This window comes from Sander vitreus, chromosome 15, assembly GCF_031162955.1.
Source record: "Sander vitreus isolate 19-12246 chromosome 15, sanVit1, whole genome shotgun sequence".
Taxonomy (NCBI): domain Eukaryota; kingdom Metazoa; phylum Chordata; class Actinopteri; order Perciformes; family Percidae; genus Sander; species Sander vitreus.
This window is the reverse complement of record NC_135869.1, coordinates 10926112-10944956: the sequence shown is the minus strand read 5'-3', so window position 1 is coordinate 10944956 and position 18845 is coordinate 10926112. Positions and strand designations below refer to the sequence as shown.

Genomic DNA, 18845 nt, shown 5'->3' with positions numbered 1-18845 from the left:
ATAAGAGTCCGAAGCTGCAAAGTTTAAACATCGATGGAGTTTACCCAACTTCGCTTCGCTTGACATAATAAATCGAGGTTATGTGTATAATAAATGTATACATGTATTTTTTCTGCCAGTGTCATTTCAGTCACTTTTTGCTAAATGGTTGAACTCCATCATGTCGCGCGCTAAATCAAATTGTACTTTTTTTATAGGCCTATATGCATTCTTATATGGTTATGATCATATTCAAGCTGCAATGCGATGCAGTTTTATGCAAAAGTAAAGATATCTGCAGCCTAGACTGTTTTGGACTCTAACCTGGCAACACAGAGAAGGAAAATCTGCAAACTTAGCAGGAAGAATCAAAATCACGGAAATCGTTCAGTCTTTTCCTCTGGCGAAGCAGTTACTCACAGATGGATTTCATACAGGCCACACGGTTATTGTTACACCTTGTTTGGTAGTTTTTTGTTCGTATTTTATGGGATACATATCCCTGTCCTGCAAGCCCGAAAGCGTTGATAACGTGTGTGGCAAATGTGAAAATGTTTTGGAAATTTAAGTTTTCCAAAGATCCGAGGCTGCAGTGGAGCAGAAGTTTGTCTTTGGGCCACAGCTGTAGCAGCCTGATGTAGGCTTTTTTTCCCCATCGGAACAATTTCTCTGTAAAACGCACAGCTGTCTGATGTGTTTGTTTTTACAACCTGAAAATTATCCGTTTGTGTGAGTGCTTTAATTTCCCGTTGAAGAAGACGAGTTACCTGGGGGGGTCAGCCCCGCCATGGCGCCCCCGCTCTCCGGTGTGTCGGTCTGAGGGCACCGATGGACGTGAGCAACGGCTGGACCTACTGCGTCATCCCTGCCGCGAGACATCGGTGACCGGAGTCGGCTGCACGCGGGAGAAGCGGTCTTGTCGTGACGAAGGTCGTCAAGGCGACAGGTGAGGTTGTGCACGTGACAGGGTTGACAGGTATATGATGAATGCTGCATTCATTTCATGTGGGGAATATGGTAACTGTAGTCAGGAGTTTTGAAATACTATATCTAGCCTATATGTAATATTTTTTTTGTTCTTTAAAAAAATAATTTTCCAACATGAAGGTCTGTTATTCAAGTGGGGAATACTTGTCCTCAAAGTTGTCAGGTTTAAGTCTTTATAAGCTTTTTTTTGAGGGATTTAAATTGTAGAAACTGTATTTGCTAACGTCTCCAAAATCCCCATGGAAGTAAAGAGCACATTGGGCTACTTTATTGTCCTCTATGCATCATCTTCCTTATGGGAAACACTATAAACCACAGTTCATCTGGACTGTCAGGTAGTCAGCTATCATGTGCACCATGTGTTTATTTACCTTCATTTACACAAGGCCGGTTGGCTGAGCATGCATCTTCTTTTACAGCACTATTCTGTTTACAATTGCACAGAAAAATAATTATTTACAAAACAATCACAAACAGAACACATATAAGCCAAAACTTTTAATGGATAAGTAATGGGTTTTAAGCATAAGTGATCAATTGAGGTATTTTGAATTTTAGTTAACATTGCACAATGCTACATGAGACTAGGACACTAACAGCAGTGCTGGTACCTGCAGCATCATTGAAATGAGATGCAGTAAGGCAGCCCATGCAGAGTTCAGAGCAGCAAAGAAAAGATCACCAATAAATAAATATCTACAATCAAGTAGGTGTAGGTCTACAACATAAGTTTTGCTTTAAAACATATAAACTCAAATAAAATATTCACAAAATGTACGGCCCTATTTGTTAAGTAAGGAAAAAGGTATACATAACAGGTGTAACCATGCATATACTTGGGTTTACAAGCATTACTGATGAAAACAAACCTTTGACAGCATCGGAAAATATAAATAACTTGGATGTAGTTGTTGTTTAATGTTTGTCAATGCACCAAATAAACAAACATATTTGCACAAGTTAAAAGCATGTACATACAGAAAGTCATTGTTTTTAGTCTTTAAATTGCAGTTGCTACCTAAATGCAGCACCAAATACATGGAAGTACAGTATAAGCAGCCAACTTGCTAATAAGGCAGGCAGATTACTACAAAACATGGTATCTGCTTAGTAAATAAAAGGCAATCAATTAAAAAGTGCCGCAGTAGCACTAGATTGTGAACCGTTGGATGTGTTCATGCGATAGTTTTGTGTTAATAGAAGAAGCAAATAACACAAATAAATATGATTGTTACCATGGTCATGTGACAGAGATGTTATTCTCTGTTTCCTGCCCACGTACTACATATGAAAAGGAGCTTATAGCTAACTTTGGCTGTTTGCTGCCCCTGTCAAATAAACAAATACAAAAATAAATAAATATTATAACATGATATACAGCCATATCTGGTAAGATGGTGTCAATACCAGTGGCTCAATCCTTAGCTCAGTCAGGGCTTCGATTTATGACTTTCATAACTTACTATGAAAGTTAGTACAAATCTATACTAACACTTCCAATCTCCCCTCTAACCCATCGGAATCTCCACAAATTTGAAAAAGGTCCTCCATTGTGATAACTGTTATGGGTTGAAATAGCCATTATTCTCTGGATGACAAAGGCTAGTTGTTGATAGTTTTTGTGGTTGACACCTGTATAAACGTATGGACAATAGATGGCCCTCCTTCTCTTTTACTATTAACTTTAGCCAAGGCAAATACTAGCGACTTGTCGAGATTGCAATATTTAAATGTGGTGGGTTACCTTGAACCCAAAACACATGAACCTGAGACAGGCTCAGGCCAGGGGATTTTGCTGTGAAGCGCTGAGTCCAGATGCATGACTGGCCAGAGACAGAGTAAGAACTGTGGCTGGGAAAAACAGCCTCAGACTAAACACCTCTCGAAGCAGACAGAGAAGAGAGGGGGGAGGAAAATCCATGTAAATCCTGCTAGTCCTGGAAATGTGATACAAGGAAAATAAAACAGGCACAGCTGACTGGACTGGTAGAGCGCAGCCTTCTTCTCCATTGAATTCCCCTCATTCCGCTTGGGCGGTAATTAAAATCAGGAAAAGCAGGGGAGAGAAGAGGGATGCTGGGGTAATGGACAGAGAGGCTAGTTGTTGTGTTGTCGACTACAAGGACCCCTTGAGGTGCACAATTTGTCCTTTTCTCTCCACATCCAGCACCTCTACTGTTCCCTTTGGAGAACATGTTGTGGGTAGAGAGGAGATAACAGCTCTGAATGTCCTGAAGTGACTGTACATCCATGCAACTAGTGGGGGAGTTGCACCCTTTAGTATGGCGCCGCGCAAGCATAAAGTAAAAGGGTTGAAGGACAAAAGGACTTGGCATCTAGGGGAATATGAGAGTGGCGGAAGCTTTAAACGAACGTGGCAGTGCTTCGCTGACCACAGACGGACATGCCCGGCATTCCTGTGGGTGATTATTACCCAGAAATCCACAGAGTCAATGAGTTGCCTCAGGTACTGATGCTCCCCATTTTCTTTCTCTACATCAGAAAGACCGTTGCAGCTACTTCTGTAGGCTCTGGTATTTCCCTGAGTTATATTTTTAATCAAACCAGTCGTTAGTTCCCTAGGCTTACAAGGCACTTAACCACAGATCTAAGGCACATGGGTTAATTTGCTACAATATATTGCTGAATAAGGCAAAGCACATTTCAAGGTGCAGCACTTGCTTTATTAACAGGGGACATGTTAACGTGTGTAACAGTGTGTGTGTGTGTGTGTGTGTGTGTGTGTGTGTGTGTGTGTGCATTTTACATATATTATACACTGGCTCACTGCAACAGTATCTGTGCCGATAAGGGGATCAAGTATCAGCCAGTCGTTACCGTTTCTTTATCAGTTACATTCATTCAGTCACAATGGGCAGCCAAGTGAGCTTTTGCACCACAGCGATCTCTGGCTTCAGGTTACTGAGCTTGAAAATGACCCCAAGGAGTTTCACAGTCAGTGAGATATACAGATTTTAAATGTTAAAAGAGAGCTCTGGTATCGATTGAATTTAGTAACAGCAGATTGTACTTGAGGTGTGTTACTGGAATCAGGAGAGAAAAAGTCAGATGAGTGCATCCCTGGTAGAGTATTTTAGTCTCTGATTTTACGAGTGATTGTCTTTTGGTTTTGTTACCCGTTTTATAAGTTTGTTAAAAGTGGCCATGTCTGTTTTAGAAACCAAATCAATTGTGAAAACTAAGTTTGTGTTTGAGTTATTTTGTGTTCTCCTTTGTTGAATTAGTTTACATTCAATGGTTTATCGGTACAAATTTCGGGGGAAACCCTCTCCATTGAAGGAAATGCCTCAGTTTATGATGCTGTTGACGCCTTGAACTGGCCAGATAATATTGCCCAGTTAACATCTACATTGGAGCTATAACACAGCTGAGTCAGGGGTTTTGGCAGCTCATGCAATCAGAGAAATATAAAGCTGGTAGATATTTAAAATGCAGAAAACTCCCTGTAAAAAACATTCTTCCCGTATGAACTGTGCCAGACGGATCGCTGCCAGTGCAGCTTGAATTTCAGCCGTTTTCAATTGTCAGTCTTTCTCATGGGCAAAATACACAACACACATTCTCACATGCACTGCACTCTTCCTAACTCAGGGTTCAGGGCACTCAGTCAGAGAAATCTTTAGGTATGTGTTCTGCAGGCTTTGGTTACGTTTTACATGTCTGCAAGGAATTATGCATGAAAAAGGTTTTGTGACGTAAATGAAAAGTAGGGTCTCTGTTTAGTGTAACATTAAAACCCTCTATCATGTAATTTAATTACCTAGATACAATATAATAAGGGTGCAGTGCAGCCTCTTTGTCACACCAGCCTTCAGATTTCATACTTTTTCTTCTCCTCCTCATCTTATAATGTTTACCACCAAGGTGATGTTTTATAGGCTGAGGTACTTGCATACTGACAAGTGTTGTGAGACTGGCTGATAACCTTTGACATAGGTCATCTCCTGTCTGACTCGATGACTCGCATCCTTTCACTCTGTCTAGGAGCAAAGAAATATGAACAAAAACAGTACCAGCATCAGTTATTACACACTTTCTTTTATAACTAATTGGTTTCTGTTTTTACCACTACAGGCTGTGGGTCGATTGGCTCACCACAGACAAGTTTCTGAAGACTGGTTTGTAGAGCACGTACGCAAACATCGCAGCAATGAGTAAGTCCTCTATATTCTCATGTTAGACAGACAGCATGGTTTTCACACAGCATGAGTTAAAAACAGACACACACTCGCACCAAACACCATCCCTGAGGACAAAGTCTGTGCAAGCTGCTGCTCCAGACACTGTCGGATGAAGAATTGGTTTTCGCTGTTATGGAGATGGGGGTCTGGTTCTCTCCGCTGCCCTGGGGCTGTATGATGTCTGTCCAAACCACACAAGGAGAATATTTTCTCTTCGTGAGCTAGTTCAGCCAAGGCAGAGCTTGCCCTGAGATCAAACATGGGAATAGGCATATCAACACTGCAGTCCTTCCCTGCCTCTAATACCCTGTCACAGGATAGTCCCAATATGGATGTAGTTCAAAATGACTGACTACTTGTCTGCACACACATTTTAGAGCAGAACTAAGTGCAAGGGGCTCATATCTCTCTTTCTGTCATGCACACATACACACAGGCCATCCATTATCCAATCCACACTCTAATTGTGTATTTTCCCCAACCCATTATCCTGTTCAGATGAGAGGCAGGCTCTCCACTCTATAATGAAGGACCTGGTTGCCCTTCAGATGACGCGGCGCCAGCCTGTGTTGTCGTATGACAGCGGCAAACCCAAGACACCGGCCCCGACCAACAGACAGGTGCGGTAACGCTACAAATTGAACAAACAGAAGACTACAGATGGTTTAGAAGCTTAAGCTTGTATAAAGTTGTCCTCATACTGTAAAGCAGGATTTCTCATAAACCAAGGAATAATTGGAATGGTGCCCTTATTATCTAGGATAGACTAAAGCTATTTGATGATACATCAAATAGCTTTAGTTTTTACTGTGAGCTGTAGCTCAAACATGTTGGTCCCACGAGTAAAACACACATTTTAGGAAAGTTCTCTCAAAATTAAATACATTTTGAAGTGGTTTCAGTACTGTAGTTCTGAAGAAGCAATCTAGCCAGCTGTTTAGAGAGTCCCTGAAACCAGTCCATGAACCAGTCCATGAACTCCTGAGGGACACATTTTGTGGAAGTGTCCTTCAGCAATAAAGGAGGGTCTGCTGAATTGTAAATAAAATATCCTAAATAGTTAAGGCGAAGATGAAGCATGATAAACCGAGCAGGCAGTAGTCTTCTGCTTAGTACGCAGGGTGAGATTTGTCTTTAAGTTGTGTTCAGTATGAATGTAATGCTTTTCTTCATGGCTATGGGTCTGTAGACCATAGAATTTAAACTTTGGATCACTGCTATAATAAAGAACAGTGTAATTGGGTATCCCACATTCAAGTATATTCTTGTTTCTTAGTATTTCCCCTAGCCCACACAGTTGGCTAATTTAGAACAAGTACAAGATAGCCACCCACAAATGTATTAAATCCAGTTATTTTCAACTTCTTCTCTAAAAATATATTTATGCCGGTGTAGAAAAGTGGCCACTAGCCCACCCACCCTCACTTTCTACCACAGCTGCAGGCAGCCACAGAGAATAGCCAAAGCAGACAACTCATGTGCAATGCAGTGTTTGCTTAAAACCAGAGATTGTCCCCCTAGGAAAGACTCTCTCCACCATTTTCCCACCTCAATACCCTAAGTTTGGTCTTATTATGAGTGGACAGAGTGGTTTTTCTCAAATGATGTAGCAATGGAGAAGGCACAGAGTGATATGTCTTCCCAGCGAATAATCTTTTGAAGGCAGTGCATGTGCAAGTCAGTCTTTAAGTCTTTTCTTTTTGGAAAGTCACTTCTTTGACAGTTATATTGATGGTCATTTTATTTTGTTTGTGTTGTGAATGTTATCTTTTATTCTCCTGTTTTTTTTTCTTTCTCTCAGGACGATGTCAGGATAAAGTTTGAGTTCTCAGGAGAGAGGAGGTGAGTTTTGTTTTGGGCTTTTTTTTTCGTGTGTGTGTGTGTGTGTGTGTGTGTGTGTGTGTGTGTGTGTGCATTTTACATGCATACATGTATATATCTATACGCAAGTGAGAGAGAGCATAAACTCATGCTGTTCTCATCACATGTTATCATCAGTTCATGAGAACGAGCACATCTCAGACTCCACTCCACTTAATTCAGACTGGTATGTGAGCTGGAGAATGGAAGGGGAAAAGGAAAAGGACTGTGGTTAGTATGTGGCTGCCAGCGCAAACCACAAATATGCAAGGTGTACTTAGAGAAATCTGCACACACTACAAACAGCAGCTTGTGTGTATTTTGCTTGCACATGTGCATGTAAGTCAAAAGCAAATTCCTTAGTTGCGGGTACAAATCTCTTGATAATCTGTCTGTCTGTGTGATTTCTTGCTTCTTTTTTTATGTGTAGGATCCTGATGTTTGGACGGCCTGTGCAGTTCGAGGAAATCCAGCAGAAAGTCAAGACTGTCTTTGGCCAGCTGCTAGACCTGCATTATATGAACAATGAGGTAAAGTGGAGAAGCTGGAACAAGGGAATGTTTGGCATTACTGCTTGAAAAATGATTTGAGTGATAAATCAATCATCAAAATAGTTGCTAATTCATTGTCTGTTAATGGACTAATCGTCTAATTGTTTCAGCTCAACAAACATGTCTGAATATGTCCTTCTGTGTTTCTTTATGCCTGTTTGTGTTTCCATATTTGAAAGTGTAAAGAATTTTATTTTGGTCTTAATTGTTATACATATCTGCATGTATGTGTGTCTCTGTATTTGATTTATTGATTAAACATTTGTACATTTTAAAATGTTTCCAGCAGCTTTTATATGCTTGTGAATCTTTTATATTTATATATATATATAAAATTGGTTTTCCGTTTTCGTGTTTGTCTTGTATTCTTGCAGTTGTCCATCCCTCTGCGAGATCAGGATGACCTGGACAAGGCGATCAACCTGCTGGACCGAAGCTCCAACATGAAGAGCATCAGGATCCTGCTGCTCACTCAGGAGCACAGCAATGTAAGACACACATACATACACACACACACACACACACACACACACACACATTGGGCGGGCATTTACACCGTACTATTGCACCACTGACATTTCTTCACCATAGAGCCGTGTTGTGTAAAAACAAAGTTCCTCATTACATTTACATTACACTAACTTGCTGACAAGAAGCGATTGTTTAATCATGTTTTTGAAGGCTTCTTTAAACCTCATGTTCTCTTCTCCTCGTTCCAACTGCAGGCCTCCTCCCCCTCCCACCACGTGCTGTGTAAGCAGGTGAGGATCAATTCTACTGGAGACGTTAGCACGGTGTACCAATCCTCCGAGCCCAGGGGGCGCCACCTATCAACTGGTACATATCTTCACCTGTCATACATATTCTCTCTATTCTGATGGTTCACACATTGATTCAAAGGAGGAAAAGTAAACACTTTATTTTTCTCAAAAGCCTCAACATTTTGTTGAAATTCAGGGTAGCTATCACGTCGTTGTGCCATTGCCACTTCTTTTTTACTACCTCGATTTCCCTGTCTGTCGCCTTCTCTCTCGCTCTCTCTCTGCCTGTTCTTTCTTTGGCTTCCCCTTTTAGCAATGGGTCCACTTCCTTTTCCTGTTCACCATTACTAGACGATGCCTGCTGGACAGCAGCCAATCAGATTACAGAATGCTATTAGTTTGGTGGACCATTGGCCTGGTTTGAGATGAAGTGGATGCAGGAGGGCTTGAGAGCTGGACTTTGGCAGCACCAGGCCATACATATTAAAACCAGCTCTCAGCCAATGCTCCAGAATGGAAGCAATCAGTACTTTTATTGCCTTTTTTCTTTATCTTTGTGGGAGAGAGGGCCTTTCTGAATATTACATGTTTGTCATGACACAACTGTCACAACAGTTACTGCATGGATGTGAGTTGTATGAGTGTGGTCTCAGCTTGTGCACGTCTGCTTTTGTGCTGCTTGTACCCTTCCCTGCATGGAAATACATCTCAACATAGATGAACAGGGCCTATTTGTTTTAAAAAAAATATGCAAAATCATTTTGCAACAATATCATCATCACATCTGATGTTCTTGCACATTGATGTCGACATTTTTATGCACTTTTCAGTCCTCATGTCTGTAAAGTCCAGATATTGTTTTAAATTCTTATTTTTCATATTTCTAATGTTTGCTCTTAACTGCTGTCTAATCCCAGGTTCTCAGAACACGGGGCGTAGCTCGCCGCCTCCTGGCTACGTGCCTGAACGCCAGCAGAGGATCGCCCGCCAAGGTTCATACACCAGCATAAACAGTGAGGGGGAGTTCATCCCCGAGACCAGCGATCAGTGTGTGAGTTGTTGCTACACTATTAATGGGGAAATGTTGTGTTTATAACTATATTGAGATTTGATCACATAAACTAGAAAGATAAAATATTGGGTCCATGTTCCCAAAGTTGTCAAATATAAATTCTTAAAATTTTACACAAAGCACATGTGCACACACACCCTTTATTTTCCATTGTGCCCTGTGCAGGTGCTGGATCCCTGGAGCAGCGCAGAAAACTCTGTGTCTGGAAGCTGTCAGTCTCTGGACAGCAACTCAGACAGGTGAGGAGAAAACTCTGCCTGCCAGAAACTCACTACTAATTAAAAAAAATATATATATATTTTCTCCATTGCACTTCCTTCTCCTCTCACAGCCCCTCACTGAGGAAGTCTCGCATGCACAGAGCCAAGAGTTACCCTGATAATCGCCAGGAGTGCTCAGGTGAGAGCTGCTACAACCTTTAACTTTCCCAGTAACCATGAGGAAAATATTTAGTTAAAGCAGCACACTCACATCTTATGGGATAAAGCATTGTGACAGCCACTTCCATACTTCCTTTAAACCATCAGGACACTATGGTGGAAGATGGCTATAGACTTTGGCTGCAAGTTGTGAGAGATGCATTAACGTTTGTGTTTACAGCAAACTAACCAACCAACTAATCAACCATAAATATCCGACCCAGGCCTTTTATAAAAAACTGAGTACAACTTTACTAATTTGATAAAGAAATCTACATGAACAGTAATTTGAAATATCAGATCTGAAGTTTAAGCTACAAGGAAGAGTAATAAAGCAGCTCACGTGAATGTTGTGTGACTCAGTGTGCAACTGAGCTAAACTGTTTCAACTACAGAGTAATCCTGCTGACCCTTGACTTTGGTGATATTTGCATTTAGACCGGGAGAATCATGTGTATGACAGAATAGCAGGTAAAGGAGGCACCTATCCTCGTAGGTACCATGTCTCCCTGCATCATAAGGACCACAGTGAAGGTAAGATGATAAGCATTTTATCTCCGTTTATCAATGATGTGACATATTTCTCGTACTATTTTCTCCCTTAATTTGCCCGTCCGTCATGTGCTATTTAACCTTAGCCAGCCTTTTTCCTGCTCTACTTCAGGCCGTCGGACGTTTCCGCGGATCCGTCGCCCCCAGGGGAACCTGTTCACTCTGGTGCCTTCACGCCGGTCGCTCAATGGTAGCGAGGAGAGTGTGGGCAGCTGGCAGCTGGTCGATGCTCAGGGCAGGCTTCGTCCCCAAGATCGTTCTGTCGCGCATAAGTGTGAGTGTTGATCTAGAAGAACTCTGAACAAAATGTCCTTTAGAAAATACACTTCACTTTTTAGGATGACATTAATTCTTAATAGGTAAATAAATGATACATTGCAGGTTTCAAAGGCTAATACCAATGCTTAAATCATGTAATAAGGGTTTCCACCAGAACTTACTTTTAGCAGGATGAAAAAACCTTAGGAACAATATTTTAAAGGTGGGTCAGTAAAATTAGCTACTGAAACTCTGGGTAGTTAAATAATACAAGTAAAAATGGATTCCTATGTAAACTGTACCAAATGAATTGCTGTGCCTCATTACAAATCCGTCAATTAAGAGTCAGATAAGAAGATAGATATCAAATTTCAACTTTGTGCATCTAATACAGAGATAGTTCTGTTTAGCCTAGCTTACCACAAAGCCTGGGGGAAACGTTTGGCTTGTGAGTAAAAAGATAATAAAAAATGCTCTTTTCTGTGATATGTAAGATGGCATGTTGTATTTTTTATGTAAAACGTAAGTGAACAGCTGTGTGCGTGTGTATTTTTTATTTTTTTTTCAGCGCCCAGTGCTCCAATGACGTGGCGGCGGGGGAAGCTTCTGGGCCAGGGAGCGTTTGGTCGGGTTTACCTGTGTTACGATGTGGATACTGGGAGGGAGCTGGCTGCCAAGCAGGTCCAGTTTGATCCTGAGAGTCCTGAGACCAGCAAGGTGAGACACTAACATGGATAAATCAAGTTCACAGAGACAGAATGCTTGGTTGTCGTGTGCCTTCCTCTTTTCTCTTTCTCTGGTAATGTTGAGAACATTTCAGATATTGCTGATGGCATGCTACCTCGTGTTATTGCTTTAGTTGTTTGCTTTGCTGACATTGCATATACATGTAGACATCTTGCTACTTCTGGTTGCACATTAAAAGGCCTGCTGTTTTTGTCAGGCAATGGTGTCACTTCCTTTTTTTTACAATATAAATCATGGATGGTGACATTACAGCATTTTGTAAAATTGTTACTTATTATATTACTTTAGTCTGTTGATTAATAACAAATCATAAGTCTGAACTATCGCCCAACTGTAAAAGCGCCAAGAATGACCTCATATGTTGTGCATGTTAATCTGTTCAGGCCATTGTGCTGGAACGTAGGTAGTTAGCATAGCTGACTGAGCATTTAATTTATCAACCAACTATCTTGAAAAAACATATCTGCCTAGGTTGTGAGGTCTTAGGTCAGGAGACAAAAACTTTATTTTGATGCAGAAATAAAATTATCAATCTGCAGGAAAGAGATTGAATAACTCAAGAAGTGGAATGTATTGAAGAGGTTTTCTTTCCTCCCTCAACCCCCCTCTCCCCCATTTTAATGTCTTTTCCTGTCTTCCACAGAGAAAACATGCACTGTCACTTCCTGTATCTGAAAGGAGCCGAGTGTTGTGGGGGGGAGTGGTGGCAGTGAGGGGTGACGGGTCAGCATTGCCTTGGCCTCCCATCACCCCTTCATCCCCCCACCCCCCGCTTGTGGCAGATGTGAATCAGTTGTTGTTTTTAATAAACCAGCTTCTGTGTTGGGACTTGGGGATTACACTGACTTCCCTCTGTCTCTCTCTCTCTCTGTTGTGGCCTAATTCTCTGAAGTAAACACAGGAACTTATTTTGGGGAACTACGCTATTGGCTTTCATTTACTCTCTGCGTTAGGTTTCACTTTTGTTTCCACATGCAGCCATAAATCACTGTTTGTCGTCTTTGTGTTTATGGTTACATTTGTCATCAGTGGTAACAGATATGACAGAGCCTACAGGGCTCCGTCATGTCCGGAAAATGCATTCTGTTTACAAATGAAAACAGTAAATCACCAAAGATGCATTGTGACAGCTTTTATGTTCTGATGTCTGCGTGGTCATGTGACTCTTTCCCTGCTTCTCATTGTGTCTGTACAGGAGGTCAGCGCTTTGGAGTGCGAAATCCAGTTGCTGAAAAATCTGCATCACGAGCGCATTGTTCAGTACTACGGCTGTCTGAGGGACCACAATGAGAAGACCCTCACTATTTTCATGGAGTACATGCCAGGGGTGAGTCCCAGCTACTTTTAATTTTACAGCTTCAACCAGGTCTCACAGATAGGGTTGTTTTCACAGGTCAAAACCTAGAAATCAATTCCAAAACCTCATTCTTTGTGTTCAGTCTAATTGCATCTAATGTTAGGATGTAAGGAAATTATAATTTATACTCAGGCAACAAAGCCAGTTACAAGGAGGGCAAACAAAGGACAACAATTAATTCCAATGACTTAACAGTTTGAACTGATATTAAGAAGTGTGGTTGGGCACGTTTCCTCTATTCCTCTGCACCTGAAACTATGCCCAAGGTTTATAAAGTGAAATACTTTTTCTTTTTCGACCACAGACTTTTTTGTCTGGAACTCAGTGTTGACCTCAGTAACCTTGTTTCAGTTTTTGATCCTGGGCCATAGTTGTGTAGCCAACTTCTTGTCAAATCTAAACAACTAACACGATAAAGAGACAGCAGGAGATTAAGTTATGTACTAAAGCAGAAAAAGAACCAGAAGAAACACTTTGTTGTCATTCAGTAGTCAGTTAGTTCTTCTTAGGGCCTGGTGTCGACAAATAACTAATCGTAAAACAGATCAATGCTACTTTTTCTCTCCTCATTTCTGGCAGTTTTATCTCCCTTTACCAAGTATCTTTAATCAATTTAACTAATCACTGCAGTTGAGTAGATGCGGTATAAATGCAAAAACAAATGCGATAAGTGAAATTTGAATCCCTGATTTGGTTTTGACTTTAGTTTCTGGGACTATTTGTTCAAAAGGACCCATTCCATTACCCATGCTTTGAATGCATGACAGACATATTTCAGTTGCCAGATTTGAACTTGGCTCCTTTACTCCCTGTGTTCCTGGCTCAGACCTCCAGTGATGGGGTAGATTGGTGCTCTTAAACTCTGGATGTATTCACAGTATGTGTGTGCTGTTGTCTAAGGCACATGCTTTTTTCCTGTCAGGGTTCAGTCAAAGACCAGCTAAAGGCCTATGGGGCGCTGACAGAGAACGTGACCCGGAAATACACAAGACAGATCCTGGAGGGCATGTCCTATCTGCACAGCAACATGATTGTACACCGGGACATCAAAGGTAGTCCTGTTAAACCACAGAGGCTTGAGTATTATACTGTTTAGACACAAGATCAAAATGTAATAGTGTTTTTATAATATAGATGTTTGTGTTTTACAGCATGTGGAAGGTGATTGGTGAGATAACATATTTACGTGTTCCATGTCAACTCAGGTGCCAATATCCTGCGTGATTCAGCAGGCAACGTGAAGCTCGGAGATTTTGGTGCCAGCAAGAGGCTGCAGACCATCTGCATGTCTGGCACCGGCATCCGCTCTGTGACCGGCACCCCCTACTGGATGAGCCCGGAGGTGATCAGTGGAGAGGGCTACGGCAGGAAGGCTGATGTCTGGTAAGACCGGGAGATACACAGCAGTGTAGTTTTAAGTTTGATCCTTGGAGTGAAGTGTTTTTAGGGATAGATATGCTTGAGCTAAATTAATATAAATTGAAAAGATTTCTAAATTAAAACTGTTTCTATGAGCATAAATACACAATGTACAGGAGATTTTCATGTTTTTGCCTTCTTTAGCAAACTCAGATGCTTTTTGGTTAATAACATGCTGACATCATAATAGTGCATTCATACGTTTTGACACATAGTTTGAGTGACTGGATGAATACATGCTTTAATTGCCTGGTAGAAGCTGTAGAGCAGATTTTACAAATGTATCCACTAGGACACTACATAAGGGATATACTGCGTAAACAAAAGAGCATACAAACTGTTTCCTTTAGACTTATAAATCTTGATTCTTAATGGGATGTAGAAGTACTGTAACGACTCTGATAATCTGTTGTCACAAACAATGGAGCATTTTTGGCTTTAAGGGAATAAAGCTGCTAATACTGCTGGAGTATAAGACTTGTGTGACTGACAAGCAACAATTTGATGGAAATTACACCTGTATCTGCCAGTAAAAATAGTTTGGTTTAATATAGGGATGAAGGTTATGTTCATGTAGTGACTTGGTAGAAATACCTATATTCAACATGATAATTTTGAGAAAGTCACCAGGGGCTGACGGGATGAGACATGTGGATGTGAAAAAAGGGAAAATACAGATGTCATACTCCCAAAGTGGCAGAATCTCTGTGCTCTCAAAGGGAGAAAATATGTTTGTAAAGTGAGGAGCTTGCTGTATGTAACCCAGTTCCTACCACACTCCCACACACAAAGCAGACAAAATTCCCTTATGCAATCTGACTGGGTTGCGACCCACCAGTCGAGTGATGTGATTGGCTGATGGCCAGTCAGACAGGTCGTAGCAGAGGTTGGTATGTTCCAGGTTCTTAGCCCATGCTGCAGGGGGAGGAATGCTCCCAGGAGGGCTTGTTTAACTCCCAAACAGGTGGAGGAGGCCCCCTACAGCCAGCAAGTTTCCACTCAAAACATTCCTGTTAAGCTTTAGTGACGAGCTGCTAATATGTAGTATTTGTTTCAGCGTGTTGTGTGACTCCACTGCAGATTTAAGTAAAGCAAAAACAATCACGTATTTTTTTTTTTTACAGGAGCCTTGGATGTACGGTGGTGGAGATGCTAACAGAAAAGCCTCCGTGGGCTGAATACGAGGCCATGGCGGCCATATTCAAGATCGCCACTCAGCCTACCAACCCACTGCTGCCCTCGCACACCTCCGACCAGGCACGGGACTTCATTAGCTGCATTTTTGTTGAGGCCAAGCACAGGCCCAGTGCTGAGGAGTTGCTCAGACATCCCTTCTCCCAGATTATGTGCTAAAACCTGCCTGGTTTTCTGAACTTTAACCACAGAGCAGTATCTGTAGCTTCCTTGAAACCCATCCGTGGCAGAAATCCGGACATGGAACTGGTCTGGAAGTCAGTGTTAAACCCACCGAGCCTCTGCCACCGTTCAGATGCTCCTCAAACACAAATCCAAAGAACAAGACAGTTTAACAACAGCAGTCATCAATGCCTTGAAAACCAATGCCAGTACATGCTCTGACAAGAGTCACCACCAGGGGGAAACAAAACATTAAGTATCTGGTGCACGGCTGATCAGATGCATATGCACACACTCCAAATGATGCACTCCAAAGCCAGCATCATTCAAGGCATGCACCGGTTGTATCTTCATCAAGTATCCTCTCCTGTGTTTACATTCACATATTGAGCAGTTATGAGAAATGCCAGGAAGCCCTAAAGTGTTTGAAACATTTTATTTTAAAGCTACAGCACACGTCAGTGTTAAATGGACAGGATTGTTTTTGTTTTCCACCTCATCCCTGTCTCGTTTTGAACAAAAAAACTTCACCCTTAAACTAGATTCTGTTAAGCTATTTGTGATGCACTTCACATTTCTGACTACATGTTTTTGTAGATTGGATGAAACACAGATGAAGCGATGTCACATGGATATATGTGTAGAGTAGCTACACTGGAGTTTAAAAGAAGAATAATCAATAATAAACAGGTTGAGGCTTGTTTTAGCCTTACAGTATCAAAGCTATAGTGCGTAGTTTCTGTCCCCCCCCCCCCCCCCCCCCATGAGGAATTCTAAGTAATGACAACAACACTGTTGGCGCATCCACATGATACAAGCCTTACTTGATCGCACACAGCCCCCACCCCTCCTCCACGCTAGTAGTCAAGGAGGACACGGAGGATTAAAAAAACATGATGGACTCTTCAGAAGAGGTAATTATCTTCACTCGAGCTTCTTCACTCGAGTTTCTCCGGACGCCACAATCTTCTGAACACAGCCATACTGAGAAATACAGAGAGAGTTGTGTGGAGCTGATAGTCTTAATTAGCTTTGTATCAACTCATATGGCAATGGCTTGTATGTAATGGACGTTCATTATTATCAAAAGGTTACGCACTAAAGCTTTAAGCAATCTTTTACCATGGTTTAGTAATCTTATAGGTAGACATGAATAATAAGAGCCAAATACACACATTTCTCCACTAACAGTACCCTCAGTAGACCATGATGCACGGCAGCTACTAGCCCCAGTTTGTGGCTCTATGGTATTACCATTACATTAAAATCCCAGTGGCAAGCTTCTGTTTCTCTGAAAATAATCAATTCATTAATTGATCTTTGATCTTTGCTTAACCACACTTACTACTGCTCTGAGGTTAAATACTCTTCTAACCACCTGAATGGAAAAATATTCAGACCAGTGAACAACAAAAACATGTTTCTCAAGTTGCAACTATAGACAAATATATGAAACGTTCATTCACGTTGCATAAATTACAGAGAGATTTGTTATTTCCGGCTACCATCTTTGTTTGGATTTGGAAGCTTGGGAAACTTGTCAAAAATCATTTTATCTATATTTATATTTTATAATGCTTTAATACATTTATTTTGTAGTACAAACAGGGCATATGGCATTTCCAGCTACTTGGCTAATAAATACAGTCTTGAGAAAAAGGTTTAAAATCCTTTTTTTAGTAGTACAGCAAACCAATTTTTTTTTATCCAGATAGTTAAAAGAGTGGAAATACCCTCAGAGCAGCAGTAACTTCTGTTATATGATATTATGGGTTTTTAAAGATTACCGGGTCTTTATTTTTCAGAGAAACGATGGCTTAGCTCTGTGACTTAAATGTAAGTGCAACACATGAGAGGCACTTACTGAGGCATTGCAGTTACAATACCTGATTTAGGCAAAGATATGACTTAATTTTTCTCCACAGAAAAAACACTCCCTCCACTATCACTATTGCTGTCCTTCTATTTGTAAAACTAATGAATGCATGCAGAGAAATTAAGAGAATCAGTGCATTTCAGTAGAGTCTTGGAATATCAGACGAATAATCTACTCACATAAAGTATGAGGATGACATGCACTGTAAGAGGGGCTAAGGGTGGATTTATTTTTCTTTTTGACTCCTCCGTCTTGTTATACCTTCCGCCTCAATGTGACTTAGGTAGAAACCTGCCATCCTCTTCTTGTAGATATTCAGTATCACAGTTTTTCTCAGCCAACAAAGTGCCAAAAAGGAGCAGATCAAAAATATATGCTACAGACTTGTTATCAGTTATATGTGAAAGTTATGGTTTGAAAATACAAAGTTACGGCCTTAATATGGAAGTGATTTCCGTTGCCTTTGCCTAAGCACTAACTGTTAATGTGTGTCTGGCCCAAACATCCCTGACTGAGAAGCCTTAGCTTAAGGATCAATTTTAAATCAGATGTACTTTCATATAAAATGAATGTTGTGGAATTGTTGTTCTCTACCAAATTAGATTACTTCAAATGTGAAACGTGTTTCATTTTTATTTATATCCCCATGTCCATCCCAATTAGATTTTTTATAAGCAAATATATATGTATAAATATATTTTTTATATTTAGACAATGTCAAATCTAATGATACTTTCAGGACTTTGTGTCATTAAAAGTAAATCATTGAAAGCAGCTGGTTTTGCAGACATTACAGAATTGGGGTTTATAAATGAAAAAAGGGGAAAACGAACTCTGGCTGCCTGGTTCTTGTTCCAGCTCAAGACATCCATCCATCAACAAGAAACCTTTCCACACACTTAGCTAGACATTTAGATGACAGTATTACCTGACAGGTTACGGAAACTTTGCAAAATTTGCTCATACTGCTCTGATACATGGATGAGGTTTCATGAATGAAACCTTTAAAGGCTTAACTGCTGGGAGTATTTTGTGTGTGATCTCAGTGTTACTAAAATGTAATTGAAGGGTGTGTGTGAGCCAAAGATGAGCAGGATTGGAGCCAGTGCTGGATGTCAGAGTTCGTTGTTCAACCTAGATGACGACTTTGTTTATCCCAGGGTTCAGACGCGTCCAGTATCGAATGATGATCTGGGCAAAGGGCTTACTGCTTAAAGCTAACATGAGAACTTTCTATGGGGCTGCTACAGGCTAAAGGCAGCTAAAATATGTTCAGTGTTGTAAATAATGCATTTTTTAAGGAAAAGACAGCGAGATAAAGAACCCTGTGGTAAACAAATGAACACAAACTAGTTGTTTAGAGATCTATATATGTAAATGTATGATTATGTATCATGACAGGACTTGCAGTGCAAAGTCTAATGTATCAAATTTATTTTACAGCAAGAA

The 18845-nt window shown here is 40.9% G+C and overlaps 1 protein-coding gene across 1 annotated transcript; it reads left to right on the top strand.

Annotated features, from left to right (window-relative positions):
• The first annotated feature begins 628 nt into the window (after nucleotides 1–628).
• map3k3 (mitogen-activated protein kinase kinase kinase 3) lies at nucleotides 629–17999 on the top strand. The gene is made up of 17 exons (XM_078270400.1): nucleotides 629–925; nucleotides 5062–5141; nucleotides 5667–5788; nucleotides 6970–7010; nucleotides 7459–7558; nucleotides 7954–8067; nucleotides 8305–8416; nucleotides 9258–9391; nucleotides 9578–9651; nucleotides 9744–9811; nucleotides 10270–10365; nucleotides 10496–10657; nucleotides 11210–11358; nucleotides 12584–12715; nucleotides 13668–13797; nucleotides 13951–14128; nucleotides 15289–17999. Exons 2-17 carry the CDS (start codon nucleotides 5138–5140, stop codon nucleotides 15515–15517), a joined length of 1845 nt encoding a protein of 614 aa, XP_078126526.1. The 5' UTR covers nucleotides 629–925; nucleotides 5062–5137; the 3' UTR covers nucleotides 15518–17999.
• Nucleotides 18000–18845: the final 846 nt, after the last annotated feature.

What these genes read in the sequence shown, in the direction of transcription:
- map3k3 (XM_078270400.1), top strand. An exon ending in TAATCGCCAGGAGTGCTCAG is followed by an intron (nt 9,812 to 10,269) that starts GTGAGAGCTGCT and finishes ATTTGCATTTAG; the next exon opens with ACCGGGAGAATCATGTGTAT. An exon ending in TGTACACCGGGACATCAAAG is followed by an intron (nt 13,798 to 13,950) that starts GTAGTCCTGTTA and finishes ATGTCAACTCAG; the next exon opens with GTGCCAATATCCTGCGTGAT.